This window comes from Solea solea, chromosome 5 (genome assembly GCF_958295425.1).
Source record: "Solea solea chromosome 5, fSolSol10.1, whole genome shotgun sequence".
Taxonomy (NCBI): domain Eukaryota; kingdom Metazoa; phylum Chordata; class Actinopteri; order Pleuronectiformes; family Soleidae; genus Solea; species Solea solea.
In genome coordinates, this window is record NC_081138.1 from 32300193 (window position 1) to 32312544 (window position 12352).

The 12352-nt window shown below is 46.2% G+C and overlaps 2 protein-coding genes and 1 long non-coding RNA gene across 3 annotated transcripts; 1 reads left to right on the forward strand and 2 right to left on the reverse strand.

Annotated features, from left to right (window-relative positions):
* Positions 1 to 2045: 2045 nt before the first annotated feature.
* On the reverse strand, positions 2046 to 5467 carry LOC131459624 (uncharacterized). The gene is made up of 2 exons (XR_009240259.1): positions 3348 to 5467; positions 2046 to 3177 (listed from the first exon to the last, which is right to left on the reverse strand). It is a non-coding gene; the product is annotated as an uncharacterized LOC131459624 (long non-coding RNA).
* Positions 5468 to 6199: 732 nt separating this feature from the next.
* On the reverse strand, positions 6200 to 8801 carry cebpg (CCAAT enhancer binding protein gamma). The gene is made up of 2 exons (XM_058629765.1): positions 8650 to 8801; positions 6200 to 7531 (listed from the first exon to the last, which is right to left on the reverse strand). Exon 2 carries the CDS (start codon positions 7451 to 7453, stop codon positions 6962 to 6964), a length of 492 nt encoding a protein of 163 aa, XP_058485748.1. The 5' UTR covers positions 7454 to 7531; positions 8650 to 8801; the 3' UTR covers positions 6200 to 6961.
* Positions 8802 to 8816: 15 nt separating this feature from the next.
* On the forward strand, positions 8817 to 12080 carry cebpa (CCAAT enhancer binding protein alpha). Its single transcript, XM_058629764.1, has one exon. The coding sequence runs from the start codon at positions 10038 to 10040 to the stop codon at positions 10959 to 10961; it is 924 nt and encodes a 307-aa protein (XP_058485747.1). The 5' UTR covers positions 8817 to 10037; the 3' UTR covers positions 10962 to 12080.
* The last annotated feature ends 272 nt before the right edge of the window (positions 12081 to 12352 follow it).

The window sequence follows — 12352 nt, forward strand, 5'->3', positions numbered from 1 at the left end:
TCTGGTTTCTGGTGCTGCATGATCACATTTACTGCAGGTTGGTCAAAACTCTCCAGAACAAACGACAAATCATTAACAACCTGCAAGAAACGTGTTTTCTGAGCGGGAAAAAGGAAACCCGAGTCCGAGAAACCAGGAGTCCAGTCAGACTCCTGGTCATGGAGCAGGGCTGGTCTTGCAGTGTGGCGACTAATGCAGCTTCTCAGGGATCATGAGGTTCTGGAGATCTTTGAGATGAGTTCATTGTTCACAGGTGGTTAAAGGTCAAAGGTCAACTTCCATTCATAAGATCACAAGTCAGGTTCTATCACGGGCTCGACTAAAAATGCTGCTTCATTCTGCTGAGTTAGAGTTTCAGGACTCATCTTGTCTTTCACAACTGCTGAGTCACAGCAGAGATAAAGCTGAGGGAGGACAAGACAGTGATGGACACACTGTGAACTTCACTCCTTCATACAAACATGTCCACTGCTGCCTAGTGTGGACACTTTGTGTCACAAAATAAGACATTTGAACGTACGATGGAGGCAGCAGTGGATCAACAACTCTGTCAAGTTCAATCACACAACCAGCTTTCTCAATACTCAAGTACACAAGTATGTACTCCAGTCGTACTTGAGAAGTACAGAGTACTCACAGTAAAGAGTACACAAGTATGATTCTTCAGTTAGAACAGCAGCTACTTGTTTGATTGACAGGTGATGCCGAGTGCTTCAGCCTCATTAGCACCACCTACAGTGTTGAAAAATGAACATATGAAATACTTTTAATAAATGCAGATATATAGTTATTATTTTCACATTTTAAATATTTAACTTTATTTATTAATTTATTTTTATTAAAATATACAGAACAATGTGGAAAATAGATATATTACAGTACTGTAGTAAATATACATACTGTATACAGTATATGTATATATGATACTGAAGTACAGTGATACTACAGTGATACAGTATCACTGTAGTATCACTGCACTGCAGTATCACTGCAGTATCACTGTGCTGTAGTATAACTGTACTGCAGTATCACTGTAGTATCACTGTGCTGTAGTATAACTGTACTGCAGTATCACTGTAGTATAACTGTACTGCAGTATCATTGTACTGTAGTGTCACTGTAGTATCACTGTACTGCAGTATCACTGTAGTATAACTGTACTGCAGTATCACTGTACTGCAGTGTCACTGTAGTATCACTGTAGTATAACTGTACTGCAGTATTACTGTAGTAATACTCAGTAGTAGTACTCTGTCCTGCAGCAGTAGTTGCCTTGGTCTTGCTCCTTCACACACTGAGATTCAGCAGGGAATTGAACCGTCGACCTCAGCAGCACGTGTTGGTCGCTGCTCAGAGGAGGTCCCTCCCTCCCTCGCTCCCTCCCTCCACATCTTTGTCCAATCAGAGGACAGACCAACTGGGTGAAGTGTGGACGTCCTGCTCCACTGTTGCTCAACTTCCTTCACCTCGACCTCCTCCTCTGTTCCCATGGAGGGAACATGACTCCGCCTCCTACCAACAAACACACCAGTGTGTTTGTGTGTTCATGCTCCCTGAGGAGGAGGAGTTTCAAAACCTGCTGATGCAGCAGACTGCAACTCTACCGGTGTCCACATGGAGACACACGCAGTGTGTGTGTGAGAGTTGCCTTCCGTCTCTTCAGCGTTGTCTCTTCAGCGTCGTCTCTTTGGCGTTGTCTCTTCGTCTTCATCTTTTCATCTCACATCAGACTACGTTTCCCATGATTCCCTGTGATATGATCAGACTCCAGAGGTCATAGTTCAGAGGCCTTGTGTGGTTCATGGTTGTAATGAGATCCAGCTGTGGGCGGGGCGTTTGTGTGTGATTGACGACCTTCTCTCACTGATGTTTCTCTAACGACAATAAACTTTATCACTATGACGACACAGAACAACTTCTCTGTTCACACCACCAGACATACACCTGGATGCCCCGCCCCCTGCTGACAGTGCTGGTGCCACCTGGATGCCCTGCCCCCTGCTGATCACATGTTTCCAGATAAAGTTATGAGTGAAAACACATGATGATGAAATGTTGATTTATTTGTTCACAAACAAACTCTCAGTTCAGAGGTTCATGGTTCACATGGTTCAAATCCTAGTTCAGAACCTGGTTCAGAGGCTGGTTCAGAACCGGGTTCAGATCATGGTTCAGAACCTGGTTCAGTGAAATCCAAGATCCTGGTCTGGTTTAAAAAAAAGAAAGAAAAAACAATGTGAAGCACACACTCTCTCTCTCTCTCACACACACACACTCTCTCTCTCTCACACACACACTCTCTCTCACACACACACACACTCTCTCTCTCTCTCACACACACTCTCTCTCTCTCACACACACACTCTCTCTCTCACACATACACACACTCTCTCTCTCTCTTTCACACACTCACTCTCTCTTTCACACACACACACACACTCTCTCTCTCACACACACTCACTCTCTCTTTCACACACACACACACTCACTCTCTCTTTCACACACACACACTCTCTCTCTCTCACACGTACACTCTCTCTCTCACACACTCTCTCTCTCTCTTTCACACACGTACACTCTCTCTCACACACACTCTCTCTCTCACACATACACACACTCTCTCTCTCTTTCACACACACACACTCTCTCTCTCTCACACACACACACACACTCTCTCTCTTTCACACACACACACACACACACACACTCTCTCTCTCTCACACACACTCTCTCTCTCTCTTTCACACACGTACACTCTCTCTCTCACACATACACACACTCTCTCTCTCTCTCACACACACACACTCTCTCTCTCTCTCTCACACACTCTCTCTCTCTCTCACACACACACACACACACACACACACACACTTGGTGACAAAGGTCACATGATAAAGGTGACGTCACCCTGGCTGCGAGCCAATCAGAGCACAGCAGCTTTGTCTCCGCTGACTCGGGCAGATGGCCGATCCGATTGGCTCTGGCCGGTGACATTTTCCGTCCATTTTCCCTGATGTCTCAGTGCAGACGAACGAGGACACGTGAATGCCACATGAGCAGCATTGCTCAAAGGTCCCAGGGTGATCATTAACTCCGCCCCCTCCTCCTCCTGCATGTCCACATGTGGGGAATCGCATGGTAGTTTTCAGAGGCTCCACCCACATTAACTAACACACCCTGGAAAACACAGGTCACATGACCAGATGTAAACAGTCAGTTACAACACGATCTCACAGTTTCCAAAATAAAAGTTTCTTTAGGTCGCCGTATTTAGTCAGCGACCATATTTTACTGACGTACAAACACACACATATTTTTAAGAAAAGGTCAAATAGCTCATAACTGACCATTCTGACACGTCCTGTTGCAGTCTACATACTACAAATTCTTCCGTAGCTTCCTCTTGTTCAGGGTCGGACTCTGGTTCAAACATATATGGTTGAACCGCAAAGTTTCCTCCACCAGCCGTGTTTCTCCCACGGTTCACGTTCAACTGTTGTCATGGTAGCGTGAGCGTGGCGGCGTCGACACACCCCCTGGAAGAAGTGGGTGAGTGTTTACCTGTGTCTCATTTGCATGTAAAGGGACCATGCACAAAACCGAGCGGTCTGAAAGGGGCGATTTTGGCAGGGTTGTTGAACTGCTATGGTGCTTCATCCTTATGGTATTTTGACCAAAGCATGTCACAGGCATGTTCATTAGGACAACAGGGAACTATTTTAACTTGGAGAAATAGGGTATAATATGTCTCCTTTAAGCCTTTAAGAGCATTTAAGTCAGTGGGAGCAGACACATGAAGCACTTTGAAGGCTAACATCAGTGATAGCCAGAGGAGCTAAATGAGCAGAGGGGGGACATGAAGACCAGGTGCACTGGTGCGTTCTGGACCAACTGTAGTGGTTTCACAGCACAGGTCGGGAGGCCTGTTAGCAGGGCGTTAGCAGAGAGATGACCAGAGCCTGTACTCGGAGCTGGAGCCTGTTGAGTTCGGTACGCTCAGATTTTTCTTATATTGAACAGAAGCAACATGATCTGTAAAGGTCAACAGGTCATCGATCATCACACCCAAGTTTGTTGCTATCTTTGAAGGAGCCAGAGATAGAGAGAGGATATGAATGCAGATTTTCTGATGTATCGTTGGCTCGGCTGAGAAGAGCAGCAGTTCAGGTTCTGGAGAGGTTTATCTGGAGGGGGTGGACTTTCATCCCTGCAGAGACGTGACAGAGAGACCGTGTGGTCATCAGGTGACAGATACAGCTGGGTATCATCAGCATAGCAGTGATATGTGAGCGGGTGAACATGGCAAAGAGGAGAGGCCCCAGCACTGAGCCTTGGGGCACCCCTGTGGCAAGGCTGTGTGACCGAGCCAGGACACAGTAAACAATCACCCAGTTGGTTGGTTAGTTGGTTGATTGGTTAGTCGGGTAGTTAGTCGATTGGTTAGTTGGTTGGTTCTTCCTCCTCCTCTTCTTCCGCCTTGTGTTCTTCCACCTCCTCCTCATCCTCGTCTTCAACCACATTCCCATCACTTTACTCATGGTTATTGAGATCAGCAGCGTTTCGAGCGTTTATCTTGTTTATGACTTTGTGAAACCTGGAATAAATCAGCAGTGCTGCCAAGCTCCCAGTGACGTGCTCGCCCTCGCCAGCGTTCTTCCCTCTCTAATTCATCCTGACAAGTGCGGCCTGAACCTGTCAATCACTGGCTCTTGATTGTTCACAGATTTCTGGAGTGACACCTCCTCCTCCTCCCCCTCCGTGAGTCCGTCCATCCTCGTCTGATCTGTGCTCTTCTGCTGCACATTATGTTTTACCCAGAAACATATTCACTCACATCATCATCGTCATCATCATCATCGTCATCATCGTCGGTTAGGGTTAGACAGTGATCAAACAGGAAGTCACTTAACGTCAGAAACAGGAAATAATAAAAGACAAAGAGAAACAGTCTGAATACACAAGACTACGTCTGACCTGCAGGTCAAAGGGCACCAGCCTCACTGATGACATCGTCACTTCACATGTGAAAGAACTCAGCAGTTTGTGTTTCTGCTTTTAAACATGCAACACACACACAACATGCTTCAGAGATGTGTGTGCATGTTTATGTGTGTGTATGTGTTTGTTCATGTGTGTGTGTTTGTTCATGTGTATGTGCGTATGCGTGCATGTGTGTTCATGTGTGTGTGTGTGTATGTGTTTGTTCATGTGTATGTGCGTATGCATGCATGATGTGTGTTCATGTGTGCGTGTGTTTGTGCAGAAGAAACAGAACATCTTTTCCAGATGAGTGTGTGTGTGAAGCTTTTGCCAGTTTCTCTGAGGAGGTAAATTTTTAACAACGACGAGGTCATCGCTCATTTTTATGTTTCTCTCTCTCTCTCTCACACACACACACACACACATTAATATTCAGCTCATTCTTTTGGACAGAAACACCTTCACACGCCCTCAGCCTGACCTCATCTCCCACAGGTACGGGGGGGGGGGGGGGGGGGGCGGGTCTCCAGACTGGATGGACAGATGATGAGGTCTGAGACACAGAGACTCACTCGCAGTGAAAATATGTCTGTGAGCAGAGACACACAAAAGTTTTTATTTGATTTTTATTCACTTAAAAAATGTCCTTATCTCCCATCCACACACACACACACACACACACAATGCACAGTATAAAAACATGCTGATGTTCTGAGTGGGAACGTTAGAGTGAAGCTGATCAGGATCAGACATCATCCACATCTTAGCTCTGAGTCAAAGCCACTTAAACACTCCACACCCACGCTAAGCTTTATAATTATAACGTCTGTTGACAACAGCCAGAGGCCCCGCCCCCTCACGGCGTGGTGTGGGGGGGTGGCTGCCCAGATCTGCTCACACCTCATTAGCAGACAGCTAACGACCCAGCCCGGTTTAAAACTGGATTTATTTAAGCTGTGACTCAAGGTGTCTGACTCCGCCCATGACCACAAACACTAAACACACACACCTGTCTGGAAAATAAGCTCCGCCCCCTAACTAAGGTAGAGTATGTCTCCGACCGAGTGGAATGATGTATGATCTGACCGAGTGGAAAGACACACAAGAAATGACATGTAACAAGACGCTGTGTTCACTGTGATTGATGTCACAGTGACATCACAGTGACTAAAGAAACAAAAACCTACAATCAGCAGAAACTAAATCCAATAACCATCAATTATCAATTAAGATAAAAACTTTATTGAAACGTTCACTGACTGTCAATATGAGTGGAAAAAACAATGATCAATAATCAACACATTCATTGATGATGTTATCATTATCATCAGAGTGGGTTGTCATGGCAACACCTGGATTTCCAGGCTCCTTTTCAATAACAAACCAAAGGAACCAATTTGTGTGACATCACTGATTTATCACATGACCTTTGTCACACACACATTAATCAGATTCAGGACATGGATACTGTGTGTGTGTGTGTTTAAAGGATCACTGCGCTGGTTTATATTGATTTGTTACAGATTGAGAAAATGTGTGACAAACAAAGTAAAAACATAATGTGAAGTAAACAATGACAATCATGTCGCTATGCGGCGTCAACGTCTTAAACAGGAAGAGGAAGCACAAGAAGTGAGGTCAGGTCGCTGGTTTCTCACTTCATAAGGTTCACGTCACAGTCAATGATCCAAAGATCAATAACACGATCACTTTGATCACTTTCCAATTCTCAATAAAAGTCTTTTAGTCAGGATTTCACTTTGGCCAATAAGTTATCAATAATATTGATGGATTTGTGCATTTCATCCTGATCCTGGTGACGTTTCGTTGTTGCTGAAAAATGATTTGACAGCTTTTCCAGCAGGGGGCGTTCAACACGAGAGACTCAGTAATAAACCACAGAAAAAAACGAGTAGAAGACCAGATCACATGTTCATGAGTTTCCAAAGTTTCACCAACAACCCCCAAAGCCCCACCCACCTCATTGTCCATTGGTGGGGTTGTTGGGGGCGGGGCTAGAGCCCTCTGCACCGGCCTGTGGAGGCGGGACGTTGTCGGCCAGGTTGTGAGCGTGCTCCAGGAACAGGTCTTTGAGCACGCTCAGTTCTTTGCTCAGCAGCTTGATCTTTGCCTCCAGACGCTCGTTCTCCTCCTTCAGCTCGTTGACGCGCTGCTGCGTGTCCATCGCCTTCTGTTTGCTGCGCATGCGACTCTTCTTCACCGCCAGGTTGTTGCGCTCGCGTCGCTGCCGGTACTCGTCGCTGTCCTTGTCCGCCTGGGGCTTCTTCATCGTGCTGGGGGGGAGGGCCTTGCCGCCTCCGGCTGAAGGGTGGGCGGGGACGAGTTGTGGGACTTGCTGCAGTCCAATTACGGACGGTGGCAGCGATGAGGAGGCGTGGCCCTGACTTTGGATAACGCTCACGCTGCTGCGGTCAGATGATGTGGTGAGTTTCGGCTGCGACGGCCGGCTCATTTGTGATGTGCTGCCTTCAGGTGCTGCTCTCTGACCACGGACGTGGAGAGAAGAAACAGGAAGTAGACCACACCCAACCTGGGGAGACAAGAGAGGGGAGGGGCTTCATTTAGCTTAGTCCTTCGTTCTTTTTGACATGTGGTTATTTTCATAAAACCAGTTTGGATCATATTTGTAATAACGGAGCCTGAGAAAATAGATTTCTGAAAATGAAATGAATTAGCTTTTATTTGATTAAATAATAAAAAATCCTCTTTATTTTCTAAGTATAAATTAATTTAAGAAGATCTATGTTCTTTTATATTTGCTTTATTTACTCTTCTTTGCTGTTGTTTTGTTGATGTCAGTGTAATAAAGCGTTCTTTTCAGTTATTAAACCAGATGAAAGGTGCATTACTGCCACCTGGAGTTCACCGGACGAATCCTTCATGAATCAAACTGAAACTGTGCAAAATACAAACAAAAAACAGAACTGTCCCTTTAACCGCCCCCCCCCCCCCCCCACACACACACTGTTCATCATGAACAAGTAATTCACAGAAAACGTGTTGATCATGAATATTTATCACATAATCACAGATTATTATTATTTACATCACACACACACAAACAACACACACACACACAAACACACAAAACAACACAAACGAGTGGTTCTGTCACTCGTGTGTTGCTACTGTGATTGGTCAGATCGTTGCCAGGCAGCAGCGATCAGCTGTGCGCAGAGAAAATGGCTCCGTGTAGAACCTGCTGTTGCCCGATGTTGCATCATCATCATCATCTTTTTACACAGAGAGAGAGAGAGAGAGAGAGAGAGCGAGAGAGAGAGAGAGAGAGAGAGAGCGAGAGAGAGAGAGAGAGAGAGAGAGCGCGAGAGAGAGAGAGAGAGAGAGAGAGAGAGCGAGGAACTCCACACACATCTAAGCCGCCGAGTATAACCCTGTTGTGGGTCAACGACTCTCAACACACCCGGTAAAGAAGCAAAGAATCGAGACGAACCCGGAATCATCCCGTAATGACCAGAACCAGAGCAGTTGGAGTTGAGAGAACAACATAACTAGAATCAGAACACATTCTCTCTCTCTCTATTATTTCTGTCTCTCCTCCACCGGGAAGCTAGCAGCTAGTTAGCTTCAGATGCTATCGCCGCTGTTCGTTCAATTTCCGGTCCATGAACCGTTTGAAAGCCACGTTACCTTCACCGGGATCCACTGGCCGGAACCGTCCGTCGGTTCTGACGCGCTCCGGACTTTCAGCTGGACTTTTTTCGGTACTCGAGCTCCGGATCTTCTTGTTTAGAACATGGACACAAGACGATTGCGAAATCTCTTTTCCTTGTACGGAGATGTTCCCGCTCAGCCAATCACAGGCCAGGAGGCGGAGGCGGTGCGAGCGCGTGGCCAATCACAGACGAGTGTGTTGCAGAGTGATGCAATGCCCGCCGTGATTGACAGTTCATCCGACCAATAGAAGAAGACCGTTGGTTTTGTTTATGTAACTTTTGATTTGGTGAAACGAGTTCATACAAAAGTGACGTCATCTACAAATGATGACATTTCAAAAACTCAATTAGAGATAAGACCTGTCACTCAATTAACTGTCACTCACTCACTTACCTGTCACTCGATCCCTCACTCACATGTTATTACATTACATGTCATTTAGCAGACACTTTTATCCAAAGCGACTTACAAGGGAATTGAGTACAACCTGTCAGGGGTGGAGTTGAACTTGCGACCATGAAGTCTTTTGCACACAGGGTACCGGTCTTAACCACTGAGATAACCCACCCACATGTCACTCAATCACTCACTTACCTGTCACTCAATCAATCACTCACTTACCTTTCACTTAATAACTTACCTGTCACTCACTCACTTACCTGTCACTCAATCAATCACTCACTTACCTTTCACTTAATAACTTACCTGTCACTCACTCACTTACCTGTCACTCAATCAATCACTCACTTACCTGTCACTTAATAACTTGCCTGTCACTCACTCACTTACCTGTCACTCAATCAATCACTCACTTACCTTTCACTTAATAACTTACCTGTCACTCACTCACTTACCTGTCACTCAATCAATCACTCACTTACCTTTCACTTAATAACTTACCTGTCACTCACTCACTTACCTGTCACTCAATCAATCAATCACCCACTTACCTGTCAACAAGTTATAACATGTTAAAATATGATTTAATATGTTATAATGAGTTTGGTCAGAATGTAAACACAGTTGTCAAAGGCTGTAATTATCACATTATTCTGATTTACACTTAAATCCCATGTGTGTGAGTGAGTGTATGTGAGTGTGTGTGTGTGTGTGTGTGAGAGAGTGAGTGAGTGAGTGTGCGCGCGACCGCCCACTCCCTGCTCCACTATATAACCGCACTTTGACAGCTCACAGTTTTACTGAGCAGCAGGAACCACGGCTCTCTCTCTCACCCTGTCACCGGGACTCCCCCTCTCTCTCTCTCTCTCTCTCTTTCTCTCTCTGAGTGTGTGTCTCTCACTCAGTCTCTCACCCTGGATTCCCGCAGCTCGTCGCCATGTCTGCCCGGTTTTAGATTCTCCATGGAGCTGTCGAACCTGTATGAGGTCGCGCCCCGACCCCCGCTGAGCAGCCTGCCCCACAGCCATCAGCCGTCCTCCGGTTACAGAGATCCGGCTGACCCTGGCGGGGACATCGGAGACAACGAGACGTCCATTGACCTGAGCGCCTACATCGATCCCGCTTCCTTCAATGACGACTTTTTGGCGGACCTGTTCCACCACAGCTCCCGCCAGGACAAGCTGAAACTCATGAGCGGGGACTTTGACCCGGTTCCGTGCAGCGGCCCAGGTTCACAGCAGCAGCAGCATCAGCAGCAGCATCAGCAGCAGCAGCACCAGCAGCACCAGCACCACCAGCATCAGCATCAGGTCTACATGTCTGGCTACTTAGAGTCCAAGCTGGAGCCGCTATACGAGCACAGTCCGCCGCGTCTCCGCCCTGTGGCCATCAAACAGGAGCCGCGGGACGACGAGGAACTGAGCGCGGGCGTGCCGCCCTCCTACCCGCACCACCCGCAGCACTTCTCCCCGCAGTCGCAGCTGCCCCACCTCCAGTACCAGATTGCGCACTGCGCGCAGACCACCATGCACCTCCACCCAGGACACCCGACTCCTCCGCCAACCCCGGTGCCAAGCCCGCACCAGCACCCGCACCCGCACCAGAGTGGCCTGAAGCTGTTGGAGCAACGGGGTGGCGGGAAACCAAGGAAACACGTTGACAAGAGTAGCCCGGAGTACCGACTGAGGCGCGAGCGCAACAACGTGGCCGTGCGCAAGAGCAGAGACAAGGCGAAAATGCGCAACATGGAGACGCAGCAGAAAGTGGTGGAGCTGAGCTCAGACAACGAGAGACTGAGGCGGAGGGTGGAGCACCTGAGCCGTGAACTGGACACGCTGCGTGGAATCTTCAGACAGATGCCCGACGGATCCTTCAAACCCAGCTGAGGGACTCGGATCCGAACTGGACCCGGGCTGGTAACTGGTTAACTCCTGGAATACTGGTCCTATGTGGACAGACTGAGACAGCTGAGGCGATTTTTCTCCTGAAACACGTGACCTGGTCTGAGATCTGATCTCTGCTGGAAACAGGTGAAGAACCTGCGCAGGTACAAACTCTGAGACTCTGAAAAACCTTCATGGTGCTGGTTTCCTGCACACACACACACACACACACACACACACACACACACACACACACACACACAGAGCAGCTAAAGTATTACATGTGTGTTTCTTTCATATCTATTGTGTATCCATGTTACATGATCACATTACTCTGGTACTGAGGATTCTATCATGTGAAGTTAAACTTTAAAAAATCTTGTAAACAGTTTTTTTTTGCCTTCAGTGAAAACTGTGAAACCTCAAATCTCCACTGCAAACACACACTCTCACACACACACGCTCACACACACACACACACACACACACACATACACATTGAAAGTGAATCTATGGTACCTGCTTTGTCCCGTCACTGTCCAGTGGAAACATCGTAGCTCCAACATGTCTCAAACTTGTGTGTAACGTTCACCATGATTCACAAAAACATGTTTTTAAATGTTTTTGAAAAAAAGTTATTTGAAAGTTTGTTTTTAAACAAGAAATGTTTAAAAATGTTTTAAATGAACGTGTGATTTTGAAATAACAGTGACGGGACAAACGGCTCTGTCTTCTGCACTATCACACACACACACACACAAACACACTCAGTGCCTTCTGATACGAGATGACCTTTGACCTCTGAACAGAGGAACATATACTTGTCTCAGTTATAAAATAATTGACATTTGAAAGTAAATTTATATAAAATTTGAATATTGTTATAATAAAGAGTTTATCTCATTTGTTTCTTTCCTGTTTGAAACACTGACACTCGTCAGCCTGTAGGGGGGCACACAGGACTATAAAGACATGAAGAATCAACAACACATTGCACAGGTCCAGGTCCAGGTTTGGGTATAGATCTAGGGCCAGGCCCAAGTCCAGGTCCAGGTCCACGTCTAGGTAACAAACCATAAAATGAACTAAGATCAACAATCAATAAAGTGATTGAGCTGTTAATGAAGTGGATTCATGTTTTCATTTTACAAACCCTCAGTTCATTGTGTACTGAGTGCACAGCGGCGCCCTCTACTTGTGAGACGAGCAAATGAGGGACTGGATTCTCCATCTGACAGATTATTAACGGATTATTGTTATTAATAATGATAATAATAATAATAATTACTAAAATTAAAAAATGTAATATCAAGACACTCAAGGTCACCGTATGAATTCACAACGTAGAGAAACAAAACATGAATTATGATCACATGAAATATGAAAGTAAACAA

What these genes read in the sequence shown, in the direction of transcription:
- cebpg (XM_058629765.1), bottom strand. Translation starts at nt 7,453, where the DNA reads ATGAGCCGGCCGTCGCAGCCGAAACTCACCACATCATCTGACCGCAGC.
- cebpa (XM_058629764.1), top strand. Translation starts at nt 10,038, where the DNA reads ATGGAGCTGTCGAACCTGTATGAGGTCGCGCCCCGACCCCCGCTGAGC.